Raw genomic sequence first — 24,939 nt, forward strand, 5'->3', positions numbered from 1 at the left:
TGGATCGATGCAATGCAAACAGTTTACGAGCGAGAGGCTTCGTGAGTGAGTCGGCTAGTTGATCAACCGTATATACATGAGAAACACGAAGTTGACGACGGACAACTTGATCTCGCACAAAGTGGAAGTCGATAGCAATATGCTTCATGCAGGAGTGGAACACCGGATTAGCACACAGATAGATAGCTCCGACATTATCACAATATATTGAAGGAGAGGAATTGATGTTGAGTTCCTTGAGCAAATTTGTGACCCAATTAAGTTCTGCAATGGCAGTGGTGATAACACGATATTCAGCTTCAATTGTAGACCACGTTATTGCCTTTTGCTTCTTAGAACTCCAACTGATTGGATTAGCGTCAAGGAAGACAATATACCCCGATGTGGATGTTCGATCATCAAAGTTGTCTGCCCAATCGACATCAGCAAAGGCATGAAGATGAAGTGGAGAGTGTTTACGAAGAAAGAGACCATGATTGAGGGTCCCCTTAAGATATCGCAGGACTCGTTTGACCGCAAACTGGTGCATAGTAGATGACCTCTGTATAAACTGTGACAATTTATTAACTGCAAAGGAGATATCTGGACGGGTGAGAGCTAAGTACTGTAAGAAGCCAACGACTTGTCGGTATTGAGTAGGCTCTGCAGTAGGACTTCCATCAAATAATTTGAGAGAGCCACTAGTAGAGAGAGGAGTTGTAATCACATTTGCATCCTGTATGTTTGTTTTTTATAATAAATTTTGAATGTACTTTCTTTGTGAGAGAAAGATACTGAAAGAAGTGAATGTAGCTTCTACCCCTAAAAAGTTGTTCAAGGGTCCTAGATCTTTAAGCGAGAATCGATCTATCAACTATTTAATAAACGCTTGGATTGTTATGGGATTGTTGCTTGTGACAATGATGTCATCCATATACACCAAAATATATGTTGTGTCACCATGTTGTCGTAGAAATAACGAGGTATCAGATTTGGAGTTGAGAAAGCCAACTGAAGTTAGAAAAGTGTCAAGTTTTGTGTACCAAGCTCATGGAGCCTAACGAAGTCCATAAATAGCTTTTCGCAGTTTGCAAACATACCTTGGGTACTAAGGATGAGAGAAATCAGGAGGTTGTTGCATAAAAACAGCTTTAGTTAAAGTCTCCTGTATAAAGGCATTATTAAAATCCAATTATCGTAATTGTCAGCCCTTAGTGGTGGTCGAACTCAGGATAAGTCGAATTGTAGTCGGCTTAACAACGGGACTAAATGTCTCAGTAAAATCAACTCCAAGTCTTTGATGAAACCCTTTGGCGATGAGGCATGCCTTATATCGGGCAACAAAGTCATCTGGGTTCCACGTAATTTGAAAGACACATTTACACCCGATGATGTTTTGTGTCTAATAAGAGGATACTAGATCCCATGTTGAGTTATGGATGATGGCATTATATTCCTCACACATAGTGGTACATCAATGTAGAGATTTTTGGGCTTAAGTAAAGGTGGTGAGTTCAACGTTTGTGGATGAGGAATCTATGATAGCATGGAGGTCGAGGACGTGACATGATTTGAAAATATCACTCTTAGAGCGTGTGGTCATAGGATGGTTGGAGACTACAGGATCATGAGGTTGTATTGTTGGAATAAGTGGTTGAAAGTCATTGGCACAGCCGAGTCAGGTGGAGGTACATTAGTATCACTTGATCGAGAATGAGGTAAAGATAACAGTTATGTTTCTGAACTAATTACCCCAACATTTGGAGAAGAAAGAAGTAGAATAGAAATGGAGGAAATGGGCAATTATTAAACTAGAGGAGTGATATAGTGTGGATCATGAGAGGAGGAACTGGATGATGTCATGGGAGGCTCATCCAATTGGATCGAAGGTATATGCTAGTGAGGAATGGTTAATGAAGTAGTCTACATGGTAGGATTGGTATGAGTTTGGAAAGGAAAGATAGACTCAACAAAAATAACATGATGTGATATAAAGACTTTGTGAGTGTGGAGATTATAGCAGCGGAAAAGCATTATGTTCAAGAGAGTAACCTATAAAAATGCAAGGATTAGATCGTGATGTTAATTTATGAGAGGCATAGGGATATAACCATAGATAACATAGACAACCGAATACTCCGAGTTTATGAAGGTTTGGAGTTTTATGAAATAGTGTATCAAAGAGGGACTGGTATTGGAGGACTGGCGTAGGCATTCTATTAATAAGGTAAACGGTAGTTTGAAAGGCTATTGTCTAAAAGTTTGAAGGCATGGAAGCCTGATGGAGAAGTGTAAGCCTAGTTTCTACTATATGCCGATGTTTGCATTCGGCGGAGCCAACAAGTTGTGGAGTATGTATGGGAGACTTGAGGTGTTGGATACCATAAGCTGAGAGATAGTATGTCAGGGCTTGATATTCACCACCACCATCAAAGTACACCATTTTGATTATGGACTGAAAGTGGTTTTCGACTAACTTTCAAAAAGTGGGAAAGATGGTCGAAACATCAGATTTATGGTGAAGAGGATAGAACCATGTATACTTAGTGAAGTGATCTACAAAAATGACATAAAATCTGAATTTATCAAAAGACATGATTGGGGCAGGGCCCCAAATATCTGTATAAATAATTTTAAATACTTTAAAGAGAAAATGGAAGATGAGCCAAAGGGCTATCGATGACTTTTATTACTAAGACATGCATCACAATGCGTTATAGAACTATACGATTTAAAAATAGGAAGAGAATAACGAGAAAGTAATTTCTACTGAATAAGGAACGAGGGATGACCAAGACGACGATGCCACACATTAACTGGGGCCGCAACAAAAGAATGAACAGTGGGCTGGGTTATTTGTGGAGCTGATGGCCATTCGTAAATGTTGCCTCTATTCGGGCCCTAGACCAAGGATACCCCCGTGCTCAAGTCCTTAACAAGAAATGAATCAAGAAAGAATTCAATTGAAGTATTGTTATATTTGCAAAATTGAGAAACAGAAATAGGAGCGCATAAAAAATCATCGAGTGTAAATGTGGTAGTATCAGAAGTAAGCGTTGTGGAATCAGTATGAGTTATAGAAATTCCTTTATCGTCACCGATGATGATATCTTCATCGCCGTCATAGGTATTGTGAAGAGACAAATTCTAAAGATCAGCAGTGATGTGATGGGAGGCTCCAAAATCGACAATCCAGTTGGGCTAGTTAGTCGTCAGAGTAGTTAAGAGATTTGCCTAAGGCCAATAGGACGAAGCAGGGAGGTAGGGTCGAAACCAACAAACTTTAGCGGAGTGTCCGATTTTATCGCACAGTTAGCAGACAACCCATCTTTGGTGGCTTGGTGGGACAAGATGCCAAGACGAACGATTATTAGAGTTACCACTTTGCGAGAAGGCATGATTAGGAGGATAAGAGGGGTTTCGCATGGGATCCATAGGATCAAGATGCGTATTGGCCAAACCTCTGGAGATGTTCAGAGGGTACCGAGCATCTTTCCTCTTAAACTTATGACTGACTTGAGCTGTGATAGTCGGTCCGGGTAGTTTGTCCTCACGCTTCAAATACATCTCATAATCAATCAACTTGTCATAGAGGTCTTCAAATGATACTGACGTGTCACGTGCTTGAATTGCACCCGCCAACTCCTTATAATCGTCTCCGAGACCATTAAGTGTATGGATGATGATCTCTTTGTCACATAGGGAATGACCTATCAAAGCCAAATCATTGATGATAACTTTGATATTTTGTAGATAATCAGTGATAGTACTTCCCTCTTGTTTGGTCACCATTAGCTTGGATAGAAGACTGAGCTTGCGAGTACGTGAATGATTCGCCAAGATTATTTGCAGTTTAGACCATGCTTCGGTAGTAGTCCCACATGAGGATATCAATGGAGCGATAGATCCAGCAACTGAGGCATGAATAGCTTAGAGGATGAGATGATCTTGACGCAGCCACAGTTTATGAGCCGAATTTGGTACGGGACTGGGTTCTCCGGGGATATTGATCATGGCTGGCAGACAATTGAAGGAGCCATCAACGTAGCCGAGCAAGTCGTATCCAAATAATAGATTAGAAAATTGAACCCGCCAAGATACATAGTTGCCACCTTTTGATAACTTGAAAAGAATTAGCGTGGCAATATTGATGGAGATAAGCCTTGGAGGAGAAATACTATGATGCCCTGCAGACATAGTAACTGGAATATCAGAAGAAGATAATGAAGACATCCCAGATTCTCTTTTTTTATGATTTTTTTCTTTTTACTGAAGAATGATCTCATGGAAGGGAGAAGGAGGTAGGGTGAGAGAGATGAGGGAAGAGGCTTGTGAGAAGTTTTATCTCAGCTGCTGCAACTTCTGTGGCGGAGGAAGCAAGCTGTTGCAGTAGATGGAAGCAAGATGCTACAGTAGATGGGAAGCGACTGCGGCTGCGGTAGAGAAGTAAGCTGCTGCGACAGATGGAAGCGGCTGCTACTACTACGACAGATGGAAGCGGCTGCGACTGCTACGACAAAGAGGGTTGCTGCTGTTGCGAGGGCTGCTGCGGTAGAGAGGAGGAACTGCGGGCTACTGCGATATAGAGGAGAAATTGTGGGCTACTGCTCGTCCTAGTTCCTTCGTTCCTGGAGGAGGATCGTTGAAGAAGAATTGCAATCGTTCCTGTTGCCATAGGAAGGCAGTGATGGCTATGCGGCAAGGATGGCGATAGCGACACTTCTTGCTCGAGCGAGATGCGGGAACGAGGAGGAGAGGTCACTGGCTGCGGAGCAATTGCGAGATTACGGGGAGCATATGGCTCTGCTTCTACAGGAAGAGGCAAAGGAAAGGCGGTAGTAAAGAATGTCGCTGGCACAGGGAGGAGAAGAGGGCGCGATGTGGTGGCCCTTGTTCAGCTTTAAAGGAGGCCAACGCAATGATCCTGGAGGACGTCCATGGAAAACACTACAGTGATAAGAGCTCGACGAAGGAAGATGCTGCTATTGTTGTCGCCTCACCTGATGACAACGCCGGGTGTGGTCACGGCAGGAGCAGCGACAGAGGGGGGAGCGACTGAGATGGAGTCATGATCCACGAAGCAGTAGGAGAAGGAGCTGAGATTCGGTGGAGTCCGATGGGGCGACTGGCCTACTTCGATATGTTTAGAAGTGGCCTTTATGGCAATGACTCTGATACCATGTTGAAAGAGGATAGAAGATACAGATTATGGAAGAAAGTTGTATTGCATTGAAGATGTTCTCTCCCTATTTATACAGGTTAGGAGGGAGGATTTTCCTCAACAGAGCAGAGAGATTTCCTCATACAGTTAGGAAAATTTTATTTGCTATCAGGAGCAACTCAGCCTTTGAGCGATGAAGCTTGATTTGAGAATTAGACAATCTCCTCTCCTAGGTAGCCTTCTGACTGTGCCTCCAGGCTACGTCGATGACCTTGCATAATAGGCTTGCGCTAGGTTATCCCGACTCGACCCCTCCGACACATAAGTTAGGAAAGCAAAAAGGGAGAAAGATAATAATATCAATAGTGAATTAAGAGAGTAAAGAATCTCTTTTGCTTGCTTGCCCTAGCTTGGTCCAGGGCTTGACTTTTATACCTAAGCGCTGAGCGACCTAAACGTGTGTTTACCAATGCCTCCCTTACCATGTATGGCATAGGTATTAATAAGGGCGACTTGCTGGTGTGTGTCCCCTAGTGCCTAAAATGAACTGTTGGGAGGGATGCTTCTAGATTGACTTATTTAGTATTTTGGGTTAAGTAAGGAGTAGTCCCTTCATCGATCGTCAAGAAGAGAAGACTAATGAAGACGGACCATGCCGTCAGTTATTAATGCAGAGATATGGTTTTTGCTGATATATCAATCGGGAGTGGGTTATATGAGTCCATTTTTTAAAGTCGAGATAAGCAGTGTGACCCTTGGTCCCCGTGCTTTGGTTTTATGCGTTCAGTCTTTTAACCCACGTGGTAAGGGGGAGATGGTGGTGCGTGCGATTATCCCTATCAAGATATTTTTTAGTTTGTTATGCTTACACTTTGTGACATTGTTTATCCATATATTTCATGTCCTAGAATTTTAAATTAATTATTTTCCGCTTAAAACTTTTTACGTGTGTTAGTTCACATCTTAAAACTCCAACCGGGGTGCGAGCCTACAATATTGATAAGGTGGAAGGAATGTTGAAAAGTAATTTATAGGATGTCAACTTGAGATAGTTTCTCTTGACGTGGTCCATGTTTTATTAACTCATAAGTAATAAAATGGTCCATGTTTTCTTGCACTCGTATTCACCAAACCATAATTCCTATACCTAATGGTAGTCAGCACTATGTTGTATATATCAGATTTGCGTTCATCAAACTTGATAACGTGAAATTTACTCGCTCGCTCCTCCACCCGACAAGGAAATATACTATCCACTTTAGCAGGGTAAATCTCCTGCAAATGCTCCGGCTGCCATCCCGCAAAGAATTGGATCACCGTGTTAAATCTCTGGATAAAGAAAATGAGAGACAGAGAGAGAGAGAATCAAAGATCGTTTGGCGCCGGCAGCGGAAGGGAGGGACCGGGAAGCCGCCGTCAATGCGTCCGGGAGCCGGCGGAGAGGATGTTGGCAAGGAGGATTTGGTTCCATACGTCGGGCAGGCCCGGCAAGCACCAGTGGATGCAGTCGGCGTAGGCCGCCGGGTTGGCCTTCTGCTCCGCCGTCATCACCGCCCCCTGCCGCGTCGTGTGCACGGACGTGTGGGCGTCCTTGCGCAACTCCGACATGGCCGTGATGTCGACGAAGGTGACCGGCACCCGCGACGTTGATTCCGCCGCCTTCTTGGCTTGACGGAACATGCTCATGTCGGTGCCCAAGGATACTCCGGTCATGTTCGTCAGTGGTAGCGTCTCCTTTGCGCATTTGATTCCGTCAGCGTTGCCCCAGTCCGAGCTCCTGTTATGTACGAGATGGTAGTAGTCAACAGCTCCATACATATATGCTAATATATTACAAATCCACGCATTATGCACATGTGGGGAGGAAAGACTCATACCAAAAGTATAATTAAAAACAATAAAAATAATACATTATTTAATATGATCACATGAGGCAGGGAGACAAGTTTCCAGAGTTGGCAAATGGCTTAGTACGACAGATACCGGAGACAGCTGGGGGTAGCCTCTGCAAGTTGTTTGGGGGATGCTTGTAGCGGGCTGTGGGTTTGGAACGACTCATTGAACAGCTTGTGCGAAGACAAATTAAGACGTCGGATCCACCAAATGATATAAATAACTAGTTGCTAACTTGCTAGCCAGCAGTTTAACCCCGACGAATCTAAGGTGGGAGGGTGAGATCCACGTGTTACATGTTTTTTTTTTGTGGTTTTGTCAGATTACTCGATGCCCAATTCTAACGAGGAACATTGAACTATTGGCGTGGTTGCAGCACTTACAAATTACATCTCAGTTCTTCCGAGCTTCGAGAGGTGAGGACAAAAATGCAACTCACCTCGAATGAAGAGGAGACATGCTCATGTAGAACACTAACGTGCGCTTTGGATCTACGTTCTCGTCCAGCCATTTTGACCAAGTCCTCAGAACTCTCTCGTATGCTTGCGGCCTCGAAATCTCCTCATACTCTGTCCAATCTCTTGCCGAGGGTCTCCTGCTACCACAAAAACTCCATTACTGGTCCTACGGTAATCCAGCATCAACGAAACTCCCTTGTCACAGAAATTACTACTCACGAGACTTTGATTTTCTCTGTGTTCATCCACCAAATGTAGGTGTTGAAGACCAGGTAGTCCACCTCCTTCCACTGCACCGCGTGCTTCTCTATCGAATCCGCCTTGATAATCCGGTCCACAATGCTGTGAATGCGCGGATCGTCGGAGTTCGACTCCACCAGGAATGGCGCCCAGTAGAACTCGACCGTAGCGTTGTACTCCTGCAAGAAATTTGAGATCGGAACATTTGTGCCACTGCCATGCACGAACATGGATGAAGCACACATATATATCTCCATGCTCCGGTACCTCTGCAATGAAGATGATACGTGAGCCGTCCCTTTTACGACCATTCTTGCCCGGTGGAGCGGCCGACTGCATCATGCACACCATGGACTCCCACTGGTTCCGATTCAGGGAGTCTCCGACGAACATTAGTCGCTTACCTCGCAGCCTCTCCAGCGGTAACCTCGCGTCAAACCTTGAACACAGATTCCAAACTTAGTTCATGAGCAACTGGGTAGAAGACCTGCGTGACGTTTGGATCATCAGTCGAACGGAAGGTACTACGCACTTGGGCAAGGTGCAGTCCTTAGGCTGCCACCTCCACTTCTGGTACATGTCTTCCTTCCGGCCGTTCTTCAAGCACGCCACCTGTGCCGAGAGGAACTCGCACTGGTCCTCGCGGTAGAGCGGGTAGTTCACGTCGTCGTAGACCCAGTCGCCACGCGAGAGATCGCATGTATCCGGCACCGTAACAATCGGCTCATCTCCGATGATGAACGGCGGTGTGATGCCATGGCCGGCTTCCCTGGCCACCGTCACGTTAGTGACAGAGGTAGCTGCGTTGTCCACGGTGATGGGCAATTCTTGGACTTTTGGGGCCTTAGATCCGTCCTTACCCTCCTCCTGCTCTTGCTGCTGCTGCTGATTCGTTGTCTTAGTCTTGGGCAGGTTGGATTGGGAGTATTTGTGGGTAGCAGGTTGGCCTTGGTGTTCCACGACAGAGCTGGAGATCAAGATCTCATCAGGGGAAGCCTCGTCCGTCTTGCGTGGAAAGAGGGAGTGTCGGGCGAGGGACTCGATGTCCTCAACGTACATGAGAAAGGCAAAGACGACGATGGTTAGGACGACGACGAGGACCGGGAGGTTGCCGCGTTTCCTGACGTAGGATCCGACATGCTTCACGACCGGCGGTGGGTCCGAGGCACCGAACGCAGGCTTCCGGCGGAGGGAATGCATGATGGTGGATGCTGTGGCTGTGGTTGTCTATGGCTTGATGAAGAGGAATCGGTCTATTTAACTGATAAGAAGAGGCGATTTGTTTACAGGATTATTGTGGCCGTGGTTGCCTGTGGTTAGGTGCCTAATTATCTGTTTCTCTGTCACGGAGCTTGTCGTCTTCATATTAATTTTATGCAGACCGGAGACGGAAGTAACATGTTTTCCTGGATCCGTGCGACAGAGAACAGTAACGGGAGGTCAATTATATATCGACATGAAGAGAGCAAGACCGCAGGTATCATTTATATGGTAATAAGAATGTCGGAAAAAGGTAACTTGGAAGTGTCGAATAGTAACTTATGATCTAGTAGTTATAGGGTGGTTGTCATTAGGTCCTATAAATACCGTAGTTCATCTAGCAAGATAGATTGAGAAAGAGAGATTGGGGAGAGGAAGATAGAGAGTCTGTGTTCATTTGGTATCTTTATTCTGTTTCTTCCTTGCTCCTCCATCCCCAACATTTGTGGTATTAGAGCCTAGTTTCAATCTGAACTGAGCATTATGGCTTTCAATGGCAATTCCGTGTCTCAACCCCTTATCCCCATCTTCTCGGGCAAAAGTTATGAATTTTGGAGTATCAAGATGAAGACTCTATTCAAGTCTCAAGATCTTTGGGACTTAATAGAGAATGGATATGCAGATCTAGATGACGAAATCAGGCTAAGGGAGAATAGAAAGAATGACTCAAAGGCATTGTTCTTCATTCAACAAGTTGTACATGAGACGATCTTCTCAAGAATTGCAGCAGCGACAACCTCAAAGCAAGCCCGGTTGATACTTCAAAATGAATTTCAAGGCTCATCAAGGGTGATTACGGTAAAACTTCAAACCTTCCGTCGTGAGTTTGAAATTTTGTTCATGAACCAGCTATTCAAGGAGTATTTGGATAAGTTCGTGGTCGTCTACCTGGACGATATCGTCGTCTACAGCCAAACGCTCGAGGAGCACGTCAAGCACCTTCGGACGATTTTCAAGGTTCTCAGGGAGAACACGTTGTTCGTAAAAAGGGAGAAATGCTACTTTGCTCAGACTGAGATCCTATTCTTGGGGCATCGAATCGGTGATGGCTCCATTCGGATGGATAAGTCGAAGGTGCAAGCAGTTGCGGAATGGCGAACTCCAAAGAAGGTGCCAGAGTTGAGATCCTTCCTTGGTTTCGTCAACTACTATCGACGCTTCATCGCGGGATATTCGAAGCGGGCAACCCCACTGACGGAGTTGTTAAAGAAGGAGCAGCCTTGGAAGTGGTCTGACAGATGTGAGATAGCATTCCAAGATCTGAAGGCTGCTGTTCTGGAAGAACCAGTGCTCAAATTGCCAAACTATGGAGAGCCCTTTGAAGTCCATACAGATGCTTCAGACTTTGCTATTGGTGGAGTACTCATGCAAGAAGGTCATCCGGTGGCCTACGAGAGCCGCAAACTCAACGAGACCGAGAGGCGGTACCCAGTGCATGAGAAGGAGATGACAACGGTGATCCACTGCCTACGAGTTTGGCGACACTACCTCCTCGGGTCGCGATTTGTGCTGAGGAGAGACAACATCGCCCTGAGTTATTTCCAAACTCAGAAGAAGCTCTCCCCAAAGCAAGCACGGTGGCAGGACTTCCTAGCTGAATTTGATATGGCAATGGAATATAAGCCCGGGAAGGCGAATGTCGTGGCCGATGCGCTGAGTCGGAAGGTGGAGTGCGTGAATGCTGCACAACTGGAGGGCAGAGGCCAAACAAGTCGGTTACACTCCAACTTCCTTTCCCGAATCAGAGATGGACTGTATAGTGATCCCCAGGCAGTTATCCTGATGCAGCTCATCAAAGAAGGCAAGGCACGACGATTTTGGGTCCAGGAGGGACTTGTTTACACAAAAGGGAATAGGGTTTATGTTCCCCGAGTGGACAATTTAAGGCGTGAACTCTTAAAAGAGTGTCACGATTCCCTTTGGGCTGGACATCCCGGCATTCACAGAACGTTGGCTCTCGTGGAGAGGGCCTTCTACTGGCCAAAGATGGGGATTGATGTGGAGGAGTATGTTCGAACATGCCTTACTTGCCAACAAGACAAGGTGGAGCAGCGGAAGCCGGTGGGACTTTTGGAGCCATTGCCCGTACCAGAAAGGCCTTGGGAGAGCATTTCCTTAGACTTCATATCAAGCTTGCCACCTGTAGGGGGACTTGGATCGATACTTGTGGTGGTCGATCGATTTTCAAAGTATGCAACTTTCATTGCTTCTCCCCTACACTGTTCAGCTGAAGAGGCGGCCAGACTGATGATGAAGGGTGTAGTGAAGTATTGGGGAGTCCCACACAATATCGTTAGTGATCGAGATGCTCGGTTCCTGGGACGTTTCTGGACCGAGCTATTCAAATTGTTGGGGTCAAAGTTATACTTCTCTACAAGCCTCCACCCCCAGACGGATGGTCAGACTAAAAGAATAAATTCGCTCTTAGAGCAGTATCTCCGGCACTACGTGAGTGCCAATCAACGAGATTGGGTGAAGCTGTTGGACATCGCCCAATTCTCCTACAACTTGCAGCGGAGCTCTGCATCCAACAAGAGCCCCTTTGAAATTATCACAGGACAACAACCGTCGACTCCGCACACTATGGCAATTGGGTATACTGGGAGTAGTCCATCAGCCTACCATTTCGCAAAGGAGTGGCATCGAAATGCCGATATTGCGCGGGCTTACTTGGAGAAGGCGGCAAAACGGATGAAGAAGTGGGCAGACTTGGGAAGGCGACCACAGGAGTTCAAAGTTGGCGATTTGGTGTTGGTAAAGCTCCAACCAGCATCACACCAATTCTTCAGGAAAAGAGTCCACAAAAGATTGGTACGTAAGTATGAAGGGCCCTTCCCAATTATCAGCAGGGTAGGCAATGTTTCTTACAAGTTGCAGCTGCCGGCGTGGTTCAAAATTCACAACGTTCTTCACGTCAGCAACCTGAAGGCCTACCATTCAGATCCGCAAGATGCTTCTCGAAGTGTTCCAACTCGGCTACCTCCCATCATAGCCTCCTACGATAAGCGAGTGGAAACCATTCTGGCGGATCGCAAGATAAAGCTACCCAACGGAGCGGAGCAAACAGAGTACTTGGTGAAGTGGCGAAAGCTTCCCCGAACTGAAGCCAGTTGGGAGCCTGAAGACGCCTTGCGACATGAAGAAGACGTCATCAACAACTACCAACAAGCGTCGACGAGGGCGTCGACAGTTTAAGTGGGGGAGAATGTCACGAACGGTCGTCGCGCACCCGCAACAACTTCGTTCAACGAACCGTTCGTCGCTCACACCCGCATGTACAGCTGCTTGACAGCATGTTTTCCCATGGTTTTGGGTCATTTTGCGTGAAATTTTGTTCATGTTAAAATGGATGTTCAAAACAAAATTTAAATGCAAATTATTTGGTTTCACTGATAGTGATTGTGCAGAAGCTTTAAAGAGTACTTCAGGCAAGTGGAGCCATCACAATGAAGTATTATGGAACGGATGAGCAAGTTACGGATATCCTCACCAAATCACTTCCATTTCGAAAGCATATTTATTTTATGTCGTGTATGCAACTATGAATCAAGGGGGAGTGTTGAGATATGATTCATAGTTATCTATCTAGATTATTATCATGATCTAGTGGTTACATGATTATTTCAATAACCACTTAATCATGATCTAGTAGTTTCAATAACTACCTTATGATCTAGTAGTTATAGGGTGGTTGTCATTAGGTCCTATAAATAGGACCGTAGTTCATCTAGCAAGATACATTGAGAAAGAGAAATTGGGAAGAGGAAGATAGAGAGTCTGTGTGCATTTGGTATCTTGTAAGTGTCTTTTCAATCCTCCTGCTTTTAATACTACATCAGTTTTCTTGAGTCAAAAGGATTCTTTTTACTCGTATCGTAGTATTCTGTTTCCCTCCATCCCCAACAGTGTATCTTTTTTTCTCTTCTCCTTTCCTGTTTGCATGCAGAGGTGCATGAGGTGTAATTTTTTTTTTCGTAGTGAAGATTCGTAAGAGGTGATACGCTGCTCTGAAGTTTAAGAGAAGAGAGTGCAAGTTTTACGTTCTGGAAATTTTGATTTGCTTCGTAAGGAAGCCGATGGAAAGAAGAGGATAATATTATGGTAGATGCAATGTTGTAGACGTGAACTCCCGTTGCTCTAGATTTTGGGAATGTTGGAACGTAAGATCAATTGTATAGTCGGAGATGAGATGGTTCACGAGTCTTTTGTTCGTTTAGGACGACGGTGGAATACTCCCATCGCTAGATCTCGTCGCGTTTCGATCGAATTCTTGTTTCATGGCTCTTGCTTTCTCAGGGACCGCAACAAGGTGTCTCTTCCTGGGTGGAGCCTTGCCTTTCCGTTGCTCTCTTCCTCGTAGTTCTCTGCCGAGCAATTTGGTGGATAGAGCATTGGATCGATGACTCGAGTTGACACATCATAAATTCAATCACACTCGAGGAAGAAGAGGAAAGAAATCAAAAGAAATTAAGAACAAGACGATTTGGTCAATCCATAATGTCTCACAGCCATAAGAAACAATAAGAAATAGATAAGCTAGATGATGGGATACATGTTCCAAGAATTTTACTGAATACACTCACGATATCAAGCATGGAATAATAAACGGATTCACTAAATAGCCTCAGTCAAACCAAGATTCATGATACTTTTATTTGAATGAATTGGCATGCAAAGAGAGAGAGAGAGAGAGAGAGAGAGAGAGAGAGAGAGAGAGTATTACTTGTTAAAAATTTCTTATCATCATGGTAGACTAAACATACGATCTGTTTGGTACAAAGTACATAAACATGCATAGTCCTATTGCACTGATGCTATTATATATAGTCGATTACACTAATGCTATTACTTGTCAATATAAGCACATGACAGGCTTTCAGCCCAAGATTCATTCTAGAGTTCATTATTTGGGTCTCAACCCCTATCATCACATCAGGTTTGATGATGATTGACTAAGTCTATACTCCAAAATTACTTGGACTTTTGGTAAGATATAAATGGCCTCCAGTTGGTAAATCCACTCTACTTTGTTTTCTCCTCCATCCGACAATATGCGTGGAAGGGAGCTAATCACAGCAAGAGGTTAACATTGCATGTCGGCACGCAGACAGATGGAGTGCGAGCACATGTAGTATCGTCTGTAAAGAACACAGCGTCGCCCGTGAGTGGGAAACTACTGATGTCGGAGAAGAAAGTGAACCTAAAATGCCGCGTGGGCCGTTCCTTCCTTGGAAAGGAGGACTCCGTGGTACCATCCATCCATCATCATGCGGATTACCAAAACACGCGACAGATCACTGAATCGCCAAGGAATCCTCAGTTTGTGTCGAAACACATATATCTTATCGCCCGTGTCTCGTAGTTTCCGCAGAACGGATTATGTGAAATCATCCAGAATAAGATCCTACGATCGATGCAAGTCAAATGGCATGGCGATAAGAAGTTTGGGGGGATGGGTAGGTCCACACGGCGACAAGAAGAAGAAGAAGAAGAAGAAGAAGCCTGTTTTCTCGTATGTGCATGCGAAAATAAACGGTTGCTTTCCTGTGCCAAACAACGAGCCGCCTCTTCACCTACATTTTGACGAAACCCTGTGCGTTTAGGTCGGCAGTCACTTCCCTCTGACAGGGACTAGGAAACGCCTCAGCCCTCCGCCGTCGCAAAACCATATGCTTTATTTATTAATGCAAATAGAGCTCGATGCTTATTGTTCTAACAAACAAATTTTAATTAATCAAAGCATTCTTCCCTCCCTTTCTATGACCGGTGACATATTAATGTCAAAACTAGTAGGTACATCAGCTGACTCCTTGGCACCAGAAATGTCTAACCCAATCAGTAGGGGATTCTTCCAGCATTAAGAGTATGAGTAGAAATTGCATGGGTCAATTAGTGACCATATTTTAAAGATCGATACACTCACTCCATCTGAAAACTTCAGAAAAGAAAATATTTTCCATGTGGGAGGCCACTAAATTAAGGTCAGCTTTCTCACTAAATTACTTGGATTAGCCTGTCTTCTCGTTTCCCTCCCTGTCCTTTATATGTTCTCACTGGTTCATGACGCTCTCACCATTCTCTTTCTCTTATCCATGGACGCGAGTAACACCTTCTGCCGTTCGACTTCCTCTCCTTTCCCTTCTACCTCCCCTCTGCCCAAACCGCCGATCCATCCTCCCGTCGTCCACAGCCCTTGTGCAGCTTGCAAGATCCTCCGCCGGCGATGCTCCGGTGGCTGCGTGCTCGCGCCTTATTTTCCTCCCACCGAACCTCTCGAGTTCACCACCGCACATCGAGTGTTCGGCGCTAGCAACATCATCAAATTCTTGCAAGTAATTAATCCTCTTCGTTAGCTTTTCGTGCATTCCGCCTCTTGAGCTAGATACCATGTCCAACTCTAGCCGTACACGCCCATTCCAATCCGGTTAATGATTCGATCGATTGTATCATGACACTACAGGAGCTTCCGGAGATCCAGAGAGAAGATGCTGCGAGCAGCCTGGTGTACGAGGCCAACGCGCGCGCCAGGGATCCCGTGTACGGGAGCGCTGGAATCATCTACCAGCTCCAGAGACAAGCGGAGGGGCTGCAGTCCCAACTGGCACGGGTGCGGGCCGAGCTGGCGGCCATGCAGGCACAGCATGAAAACCTCATATCCATCCTCTCCGTGAAACCGTGGCCATTTCCCGCTGGCTTCGAGGAACACTACAGTCCTTACATGTATCGTGGTGGTTTTTCTTCCTTAGACGAGTACAGCCAGGCCTCCATGTGGGAGGAATCCCTGTGGGCATGAAGGGCGGGGGAGGCCTTGTGATTTCCTTGCTGCTTCTGCGTAGACTTTGGTGTGATTCCTTTCTCCAAGGAAGAAGAATTCCGTCCTTTCTCGAAAGACGACTCTGGTGTCTCATCTTGGTCTTTGACTTTCTTCTGTACCTTTCATGCCGGCAAGGGGATGATAAAATTCATCTCGTCTCTTCTTCTCGAAAAGAGTACGCGGTGATTGTGTGAATTAATCACGGTTGGATCTCTAAAACATTTTGTGAAAAATGCAGATGACGAGACCAACTTCGGTTCATTGCTACCCACTCCATTGAAAATTTAAAAGTATGCGTGTCCGACAAACTCCATACTATCTTACTATTCGTATCCAACGAATCTTCGCTGATGGTTAGGATAATCTTTATCTTAGTATTCTTGAAAAAAAAATTTAGTGTCTAAGATGAGGAAAGTAATTTTAAGATGATAATTTTATAAATATATCAACTCTTCCTGCAAATTTATTTATAGTAATATCAGACTATTCTTAGATTATTTCATAAATATTATTATTAAACGCTTTGAGAATTTTCCTTGATGATGGGGATCTTAACCGGTTAACAAGACATTGAGAGCCTACGCTACCTCTCTCCCATGGTCGTCGATTGGAGCGTGATCCCGAAAAGGTCACATGAGTCAATCATCGATACACGACAACTATGCTCCTTCTCCTGATTTTCCCCTCTATTGGATCGTCTATCGTTAGCGACCCATCGCTCTCAACCATGATTTCGGAAAGACTTGCATGCTTGATCGCAAGAAACATTAATCATAGACGGTGTGGCCCAGCTTTCCTCTTTGGGCGCCTAACACCAAGTCTCATCGACATAAATGAGCCCCCTGATGATGTGGGGGGTTCCGGGGGGACGAGCGATCGATCATCCTCCATCGATCGATTAAGTATATAAGGCAAGGTCATTACTGTGACCATTACTTTACTAATTTTACCATCGGAAGGGTTGGGTCGGAAATATCCCTCAACACTGACCGCTTGTGCAAGGACTTTGGTGGGAGCATAGACGTACCTTGCAGCAACACTTAACCTGCTCCAAGTGAACAAGAAGCATCTTGGGTCAATGCTAACTAAATCCTCTTCCTACTCTTCCACCATCCCCACGTACTCTCTCGAAGACATCCGAGACGATTTTATGTCTTTGGGATTAGACCAAACCGGAATATCCCCATCGATCGACGACATCCACACATTAACACTTTTCTTATCTTTTATGATAAAAAAAAGGTAATCACAAATTTTCTTCTTGTTATTTATGATGAAAAAGGAATAGTAGATTTCATTCTATCGCAAACTTCATTCGTACTATTTATGATCTCACCTTTTAACATATAGAAAGACGGAAAGAACTTCTTTTGACTATTCGCATCTACATTTTTATACCTTGAATTATTAATTTGAATTTTGGAAGGATAAAGTTAAAATTATTTTTTCGATCTCCATCTTTATACAGGTAACACATAAGAAACTCAATGTTTTCAGCTTAAATAGTCCTACGCTTATAACGTTGGATTGATTAAAACGTTAATAATATTTTTTTCTCTTACTTCAAACCTCGTGAGAAATGGCAAAGAGCCTTCTCTCGATTTTTAGTGTTTAAGAAATGGCAAACGCGGTGGAATAGCACGTAAAGAGCTGCTATTCCAACCCACGACCGTGACTTCAATAACAGACCCCGAGGGATTCTGACCATTGCTTGAGATATTGACGGCTGCGATCGTCTGCCCCCCAGACCCCGTAGAAAACCAGCTGTGGTCAACGCCAAACCTCCATTTCTAGTGTAATTTATCCTCAAATATCTCCCCTTTATACCGCCCCTGCAGCGTTTGTTTTGTTCACCGACAGACCCACAAACCATCATCACGGATCCGACGTCGGTTTCTTTCTCTAAATTGTTCCTCTGTCACAACATACCTCACAAAGACCCCTCAACTCCGTCTTCCACCTCGCCCAGAGACTCCCACCACCACCATCTTGACCACCCGCGCCGGAGCCATCGTTCACCATCCCCTGATCCGTCGCCGCCTCCTCCTCCATCGTCCGCGCGATCCACAGCCGTCGACTCCCCGTCGGAACGTATAATTTTTGTTGCCATGGCCGGATCCCTCCGTCTTCCTTTTTTCCGGTTCCACTTCCTCCTCCTCCTCCTTGCTTTGATCTATCCTTCCAAGGCGGAGATCAAGACCCTAGATATTTCCAGCGACTCCCGCCAGATCATCCTCTTCGAGAAGTTCGGGTTCAACCAGCGCGGCACCGTCTCAATTTCTCTCTCGGGCGTCTCCTCTTCCTCATCCTCCGCGGCCGCCCCTACAGTCGACCCTTCCCTCCTTGGATTCTTCCTCATCTCCGATGAGAGCCTCATCCAGGCCGCCTACTACTCGCAGCAGAACCCTAACCCTAGCTCGTACCCCGACTGTGTCCTCATGAGCCCATACGTCCACGTCCTCTTCAACTTCAGAGATCTCTCCCCTCCGCTGCCCGCCGGCGCTTATAACCACTCTTTCAATGTCACCCAGCCAGATGAGTACAGCCTCTACTTCGCAAATTGCGCCTCTGATGCCGCCGCAGTCTCCATGTCGGTCCGCACCGAGATGTACAACGCCCGCTCTGACGGCTCGCCCGACTACCTTTCCGTGGGCCAGTCCCCCGTGCCCTCTCTCTACACCTTTTTCGCGGTCGCCTATGCCGTCTTCCTCGGCCTGTGGATCTACCTCACCCTGTTCCAGGACCGGCTCTCCGCACACCGGATCCACCATCTGATGTCCGGGCTTCTGCTCACCAAGGCCCTCTACCTCGTCTTCGCCGCCGAAGACCAGCACTACATCCGGAAGACCGGCACCCCGCACGGGTGGGACGTCCCCTTCTACCTCTTCCAGTTCCTGAAAGGCGTTCTCCTGTTCACTGTTATCGTCCTCATTGGCACCGGGTGGTCCTTCCTCAAGCCCTTCCTCCAAGAGCGTGAGAAGAAGGTGCTGATGATCGTGATCCCGCTCCAGATAATAGCTAACATTGCTTCCGTCGTGATCGGCGAGACTGGGCCATTCATTAAGGACTGGGTCACATGGAATCAGGTGTTCCTCCTCATCGACATCATCTGCTGCTGCGCCGTCCTGTTTCCGATCATCTGGTCCATCAGATCTCTGCGGGAGACATCGAAGACCGATGGGAAGGCTGCGAGGAACCTCAAGAAGCTCACACTTTTCCGACAGTTTTACATCATTGTGATTGGATATCTGTACTTCACGAGGATTGTTGTGTATGCATTGAAGACGATAGCATCGTACAAGTACCGCTGGGTGAGTGTGGCAGCTGAGGAGACTGTGAGCCTTTTGTTCTATATATTCATGTTCAATATGTTTCGGCCGGCAGAGAGGAACCAGTACTTTGTGCTCGATGAAGAAGAAGAAGAAGCTGCAGAATTGGCACTTCGTGAGGAAGAGTTTGAGCTTTGATGGACATTGAGAAGGAGGTGAACTTATGTGGGAACTTCCTGGTGCGATCTTCACAGTGATTTCATATTCTTGCTATAGGATTAAAAAAAGGTTATAATGTATTGTACTCTATTTTGGTTTGATTGGCACTTTGATAATCTCTGAACGCTCTCTTTTGCTTTGACTTGATCTGTCATGGAGCTTAAGTATAAAGTCTTCTATGTTTGAGGCTTTATAGTATGCATTACATGGACAAATCAAGAATATTTAGATGGAATTTTAAATTTCCAATCGCATGTGTGTTCTTTTCTCTCATATATTTATTTCTTTAAATAGAAATATTTAGAGGAACAATATAAAATAACTCTTGTTTTTTAAGATAGTCTATATTGTAGTGCTTGGCTAATTTACTTGACGAGGGCTATGGGATAGATTGATTAAGGTAAGTGAACTGTAAGAATATAGAGTTTGTTGATGCAGAGGGTAGGAGTTCTTATGACACATCTTAGTCTTTGGACAATTTAGATCACTTTAAAATATTCAGATTCCTAATTTAGATATCTTTTCTATTGAATCTAAGGTGCAAGGATCCATCTTGGTCTTCTGACATGGGGCTTAGTTGCTCCCTCTCTTTTGAATATTATACACATGATTATGTTTTGATGCTTTGGAATAAAAGTGGTTGTTAAAGATTTGTTGAAGCCCACAATATCTCTTTCAATGGTTACTCTTTTCTTATGCATCATGGATAATCTGTTTAGTACTGATGGGGATTGTGGTGAAGGAGGATGGTAAAATCCTTACAGGAGAATTGATGGGTGAAAATTTGAGCTCAAACAATGATTTGACTAGAATAAGATTATTGAAACTCTTCTGTGTACTTGCTTTTCCATTTATTAATGCCTTTCATACTGAAGTTCAATTGACGTTTTTTTCTGTTGATTCATTGGCATAATGGTTTGTTGATTTTGCAATCTTTTTTCTTTATATCCTAAATATATATGTAGTGATCCTTATTGTCCACAGGGCATGTATATATAACCGAACAAGAAAATTTTTGTTCTTTAACCTTTGCTACGAGGGAACTTTTAAAATTCTTTACTAGAGGGAAATTTCCAAGCTAAAGGACCAAGATTAGCCAAACTTTTTGTTGAGCAAGTGATTGTCAAAAAAAAAAGGAAATGAGATTGTGGAACGCAATTTATTTATTTATTTGTTGGTCTCTTCTGATGCATAGAAGTTTTGGTATGCTTTTCCTTCTCTTTGTTGTGAATCTGTTGATAAATTTTCATTTTTTATCGTAAACAACTCTCTTCAAAGCTTAGCAGAATGTCTTCGGAGAAAAAAAAATGCAAAGGTTATGAACTAACTAGTAGACACTGAGAGAAGAAGGCATAAAAGTCCATGAATTGTATGTGCACTTGATAGTAATGTCATCCTTCTAATTTCATATTCTTCTTCTTTTTCGGTACTAAATGTTGCGGAACCAAGCAGAAGACATTAACAAAGCAGAGTAGGATAACAATTACTGTTGGTCAACAAAGTTGTACTTCATTTAAATTTATCGAAGATGAGTCCGATGTTCTTCGTTCGATACTAATCTATTGGTTCGCTCAGATTCTAAGTATGCTTTTTCCGGCATTCTTAGGTGTGTTTTTTATTTTCTAATTTTTTGTTGAAGAATTGATTTAAAAATTCTTAGAAGTTAGGCCTTTCAATCTACCAGCTAGCTTGACACATTTCGTGGGGAAAACCCTTTTTGCCTTAATCTTCTTATTTTCTCACCAGAAATTTGGGTACTTTATATTAGAGAGTTGTGTTGGACACAGATTCAAATATGAAACTTTTATGGTACTCTCTTGATGTAGTCTGTAGTCTTGTATTTTGTGTTGTTACCTATATCAATGGGGCAAAGTGTCAGCAGACTCTTAAATTATTTCCTTCTATTGAAGTCGACATTAGCTCCTTGTGCTTAATGGATGTGCAGACACTTTATATTTCAGCGGATAAGGTAACCTATTCTGAACTTGGTGATTGGTCTTATTTTTGGCTTGTTTTAACTCTGCAATCTTTTCGTATAATGATAATAAGATAATCTTTAGGATCGGTCGCATGCTGTTGTATCCAGAAACAGTTTGGGTGTCACACCGGTTGCCTGCGATATCATCCACCGGTTTCATAGGATTTCTGGTGGTTTAAATTTTGACAGGTTGCCGACCCACTTCTTTCATTAGCAAGTCGTTGAAATTAGTGTAGTGTTCCGATCAAGTGTAATATGCCTGTGCATCAAAGTAGTTCTATTTCACTCAGATATGTCAGAATGTATTTGTTGCTATAGTTCTTTTCTTTTCTTTGTTGATCCTATGATCCACATTTCTTTGTTTGGTTTGTTCTTTTAATAGTAGTTTGATCTATCCTAGCACCGATTGCTTTCGGTTGCGTTTGAATCCTTTTTTATTCATTTTTCTTAATCAAATCTGGAACTAACTCATGGCTCTCAAAATGGATGCATGATATATACACCTAGCCTTGATATGTATGCATCTCATCTGGTTCGCAGACTTGTGTATTCATATGATATGTCGATGCCTTAGCAGCACGGTCTATAAATGTTGTTCTTTTAGATACTCGGACGGGGGGGGAGAGAGATTGCCAACCCAAGTTGAAATATCTTGCACATGGTGTTTTTGTGGCTATTTTCTGGTTCTGTGAATTAAAATGTTCTGGCAGATGATGCAAAGGTGCACCTTACCTTGGGTCTAATAGCCAAAGCTTTTAGTAATGTGTTGACTCAACCTTAAATTTTGGTCTTAATAGCCATTCGAAGTCATCAAGTCAGGGATTGAACAGCCCAGATATCGTTAGCATTAGATAGATAGATCTCTCTTTTTGTCTTTTGCGTCGCTTCCATTTGCTTTTAAATATTCTCGTTATATTTCTCTTTGTTCCTTGTATTTTTTTATTTTGTATTAATCTGTCTATACCCGTAACACCAATTTTTAATTCGTAAGGCTGTGTGCACACACGGAGAAACGCCTGCATCTAAAGGAGTTTGCGACTGCTCCAGGTGATCCGCTATTATGGACCCCCGACATGCGACATCCATCCGGATGTGTATTTATTTCAATGTACAAGTAGATGAGTGGGCGATCAACGAAATGTACTCTGATCTACCCCATCGAAAATTGGCCTCGATCCTGCTCCCACTGCCGCGTGGTCAACCTTTTGTGCACGTCATTCTTGATCCTGGTTCATCGGGCCCCACACCACCGAGCCTTCGTCCTCCCAAAATCACGATAAAGCCCGGCCCTCGGACACCCCGAGATGCACCCCCCGCCAAGCCATGTTTCATTCCTCCTCCTCCTCCTCCTCTGCCTCCTTCGTGGACCTCGACCTTTTGCCTCAGAGCTGCTGCCCCGCCGCGTCGCATGCCAGCGACGCCGCCACCACCCGTGGCCACTTCGACGGGAATTCCCCCACCCACCCTCCTCTCCTCTCCCCATCTCCTCCCTACTCCTCCTCCGCCCCGTCTAATTACTGTCTCTCCAGAAGTAGCAGCTCTCGCTCGCTTCCTCTCCACCACCACCACGGCTTCGTTCACTTCCACCCGCTGCCCTTCTTCTCCTCTCTCCAGAATCACCACCGGCAGCAGCAGCCACCTTTGACGCTGCTCACCTCGTCGTCCCCGCCCCCCACCTCACGCAACTTCATCGACTCGGATGCAGGTCCAGTGAGGCACGTCTTGAGCACCGGGAACATCCAGGTGAGCGAACAAAATCTGTGCGTTACTCGAACAAAACACGAACTTTGATCCTCCTTCGCGAGTTTGATCAAAACAGGGGATGGGCGGTGTCCTGGCTTCAGGGGAGAAGTACAACCAGGAAGGACGCGAAATTGTCGGGAGAGTGGGGCGGTACAGCGGCCAGGAGAGGAAGGAGAGGATCGAAAGGTACCGGAGCAAGCGAAACCAGAGGAATTTCCACAAGAAGATCACCGTGAGCACCGTTCCGTTCCATTTCTTCGTTATATATTATTTTTCACGTTACTCGATTACGACAACGTAATTTGTGAGGAAAATCGAATTTGTGACACTCACTTGTTTCCTTGCAGTACGCATGCAGGAAGACGTTTGCCGACAGCCGGCCGCGAGTCAAGGGTAGGTTCGCGAGGAACGGCGATCGGGAAGCGGAGACGGAACCAGAGGCCTCGCAGAGCAGCTATGTGGGCAATGACAGTTGCGAGCAGGCCCAGGGCTGCAGCGGAGTGGGCGATGACAGTGACTGGTCGAGGGAAATGCAAGCGGAGCTGGCGGCGGACGAGGAGGCCAAGTTCTTCACTGACGAGGACCTGTGGGCCGTCTTTTCGGTGAATCTTCTCGAGTGAGGGACAGAGAAAGACAGAAATAGAAGACAATTGATGGTGGGGTTTGATCGCCACATAGTGGGAGCCGCAGTACAAGTAATATATGTTGTAGGTGTGTGTTGCGTCCGGGTGCGGCAGCAGCTCACGGTTTGAATCATAGTGTCGTTTCTGACCTTCCTTTCTCTCCTTCTCGGTTACTTCCTCGGAGTTCATGGCCTTCCCAACCAAGTCGACGTTATTTTAATGGACGTCTTTCCGTCGCAATGGGTTTTGTTGGATTTAATATTCACAGCCAAAAGAGAAGGAAGAATAGCGCAGGCAACAGAGGATTTGCTACGAAAAGGTCTGCTTTGCTTGCTTCATTGATGATGATAAAACCTTGCATTATAGATCGTATTAACAACAAACTGAAACATGCAAACTTCATTCCTTCTTTGCTTTGACCATTTGTAAGAAAATCGAATGAAAGATGAAGTATTTGTCTATCTAAGTTATATAGATAACAAAAAACAAATTACAGATAGCCTATCTTACCAAATGGCTCAAATTAAATTGGCTACAAAATATATTTGCAAGAAAATAAAAGGAATTAGGTTGCAATTCTAGACCCAATTTCATCGTATTAACATAATTCAATCCACTGGAAGCGTGAGGAGTTTTGATCGATCGACGATAAAAACAAATATTTCCTGTTCTCTTTATCTCATTACGAGAAAATACGATGGAGCAAAAGGTAAAACTTTTCATCAATTCAAAATGATACGATCGTGTCGAAAGAGAAGTGTTGTTTGTTTTTTGTTTTTGTTTGTAGGTACCGTTGTTCATCTTTAATGAAAGATCGAAGAAGAACAAAGTTGATAGGGGATTTATCGAACTATTAATAATGTCTAGCGCTGATGAGGAACTTTTTTTTTTGTTGTTAAATAAATAGAAAGTCACTTAAAATTCCGTAATAGCTTGCTTATCACATCATCTTATTATAATTATATTCTCATATGAGTGGATACTTGGCATCTTCCTCAGCCACCTTGGACACCATATTATCAACTGCATGTTCCAATTAATTAAGTAAAAAATTATGATAAAAATCCCACGATAAAGTTTCTATTAGATCCAAATAAAAATCATCGAGGAACAATGTGTACGAAATAAAAATTTAAGAAAAAAAGGTGGAAGGGCACATTGACCAAAGACTGAATAATTATAGGCTGTCAAACAAAATAATAATAATAATCATAATTATGGGAAGTGAGTCTATGTAATTATTGGAAATATGTAAGTCGAAATAGGTGAAGACGATGAGCATACGAAGAAAGAAGACGAGAG

The 24,939-nt window shown here is 44.4% G+C and overlaps 4 protein-coding genes across 4 annotated transcripts; 3 read left to right on the forward strand and 1 right to left on the reverse strand.

Annotated features, from left to right (window-relative positions):
* Positions 1 to 6,338: 6,338 nt before the first annotated feature.
* LOC103981839 (protein trichome birefringence-like 28) lies at positions 6,339 to 8,967 on the reverse strand. The gene is made up of 5 exons (XM_009398590.3): positions 8,264 to 8,967; positions 7,999 to 8,170; positions 7,711 to 7,910; positions 7,473 to 7,628; positions 6,339 to 6,917 (listed from the first exon to the last, which is right to left on the reverse strand). The coding sequence occupies exons 1-5, from the start codon at positions 8,929 to 8,931 to the stop codon at positions 6,557 to 6,559; spliced, it is 1,557 nt and encodes a 518-aa protein (XP_009396865.1). The 5' UTR covers positions 8,932 to 8,967; the 3' UTR covers positions 6,339 to 6,556.
* A 5,999-nt stretch (positions 8,968 to 14,966) lies between these two features.
* LOC135609059 (LOB domain-containing protein 1-like) lies at positions 14,967 to 16,071 on the forward strand. Its single transcript, XM_065102145.1, has 2 exons — positions 14,967 to 15,323; positions 15,452 to 16,071. The coding sequence occupies exons 1-2, from the start codon at positions 15,036 to 15,038 to the stop codon at positions 15,782 to 15,784; spliced, it is 621 nt and encodes a 206-aa protein (XP_064958217.1). The 5' UTR covers positions 14,967 to 15,035; the 3' UTR covers positions 15,785 to 16,071.
* Positions 16,072 to 17,664: 1,593 nt separating this feature from the next.
* On the forward strand, positions 17,665 to 19,435 carry LOC135610160 (protein CANDIDATE G-PROTEIN COUPLED RECEPTOR 7-like). Its single transcript, XM_065104316.1, has one exon. The coding sequence runs from the start codon at positions 17,914 to 17,916 to the stop codon at positions 19,270 to 19,272; it is 1,359 nt and encodes a 452-aa protein (XP_064960388.1). The 5' UTR covers positions 17,665 to 17,913; the 3' UTR covers positions 19,273 to 19,435.
* Positions 19,436 to 22,494: 3,059 nt separating this feature from the next.
* On the forward strand, positions 22,495 to 23,782 carry LOC135609060 (uncharacterized). Its single transcript, XM_065102146.1, has 3 exons — positions 22,495 to 23,014; positions 23,091 to 23,246; positions 23,362 to 23,782. The coding sequence occupies exons 1-3, from the start codon at positions 22,595 to 22,597 to the stop codon at positions 23,632 to 23,634; spliced, it is 849 nt and encodes a 282-aa protein (XP_064958218.1). The 5' UTR covers positions 22,495 to 22,594; the 3' UTR covers positions 23,635 to 23,782.
* Positions 23,783 to 24,939: the final 1,157 nt, after the last annotated feature.

Source organism: Musa acuminata, chromosome BXJ2-4, assembly GCF_036884655.1.
Source record: "Musa acuminata AAA Group cultivar baxijiao chromosome BXJ2-4, Cavendish_Baxijiao_AAA, whole genome shotgun sequence".
Taxonomy (NCBI): Eukaryota; Viridiplantae; Streptophyta; class Magnoliopsida; order Zingiberales; family Musaceae; genus Musa; species Musa acuminata.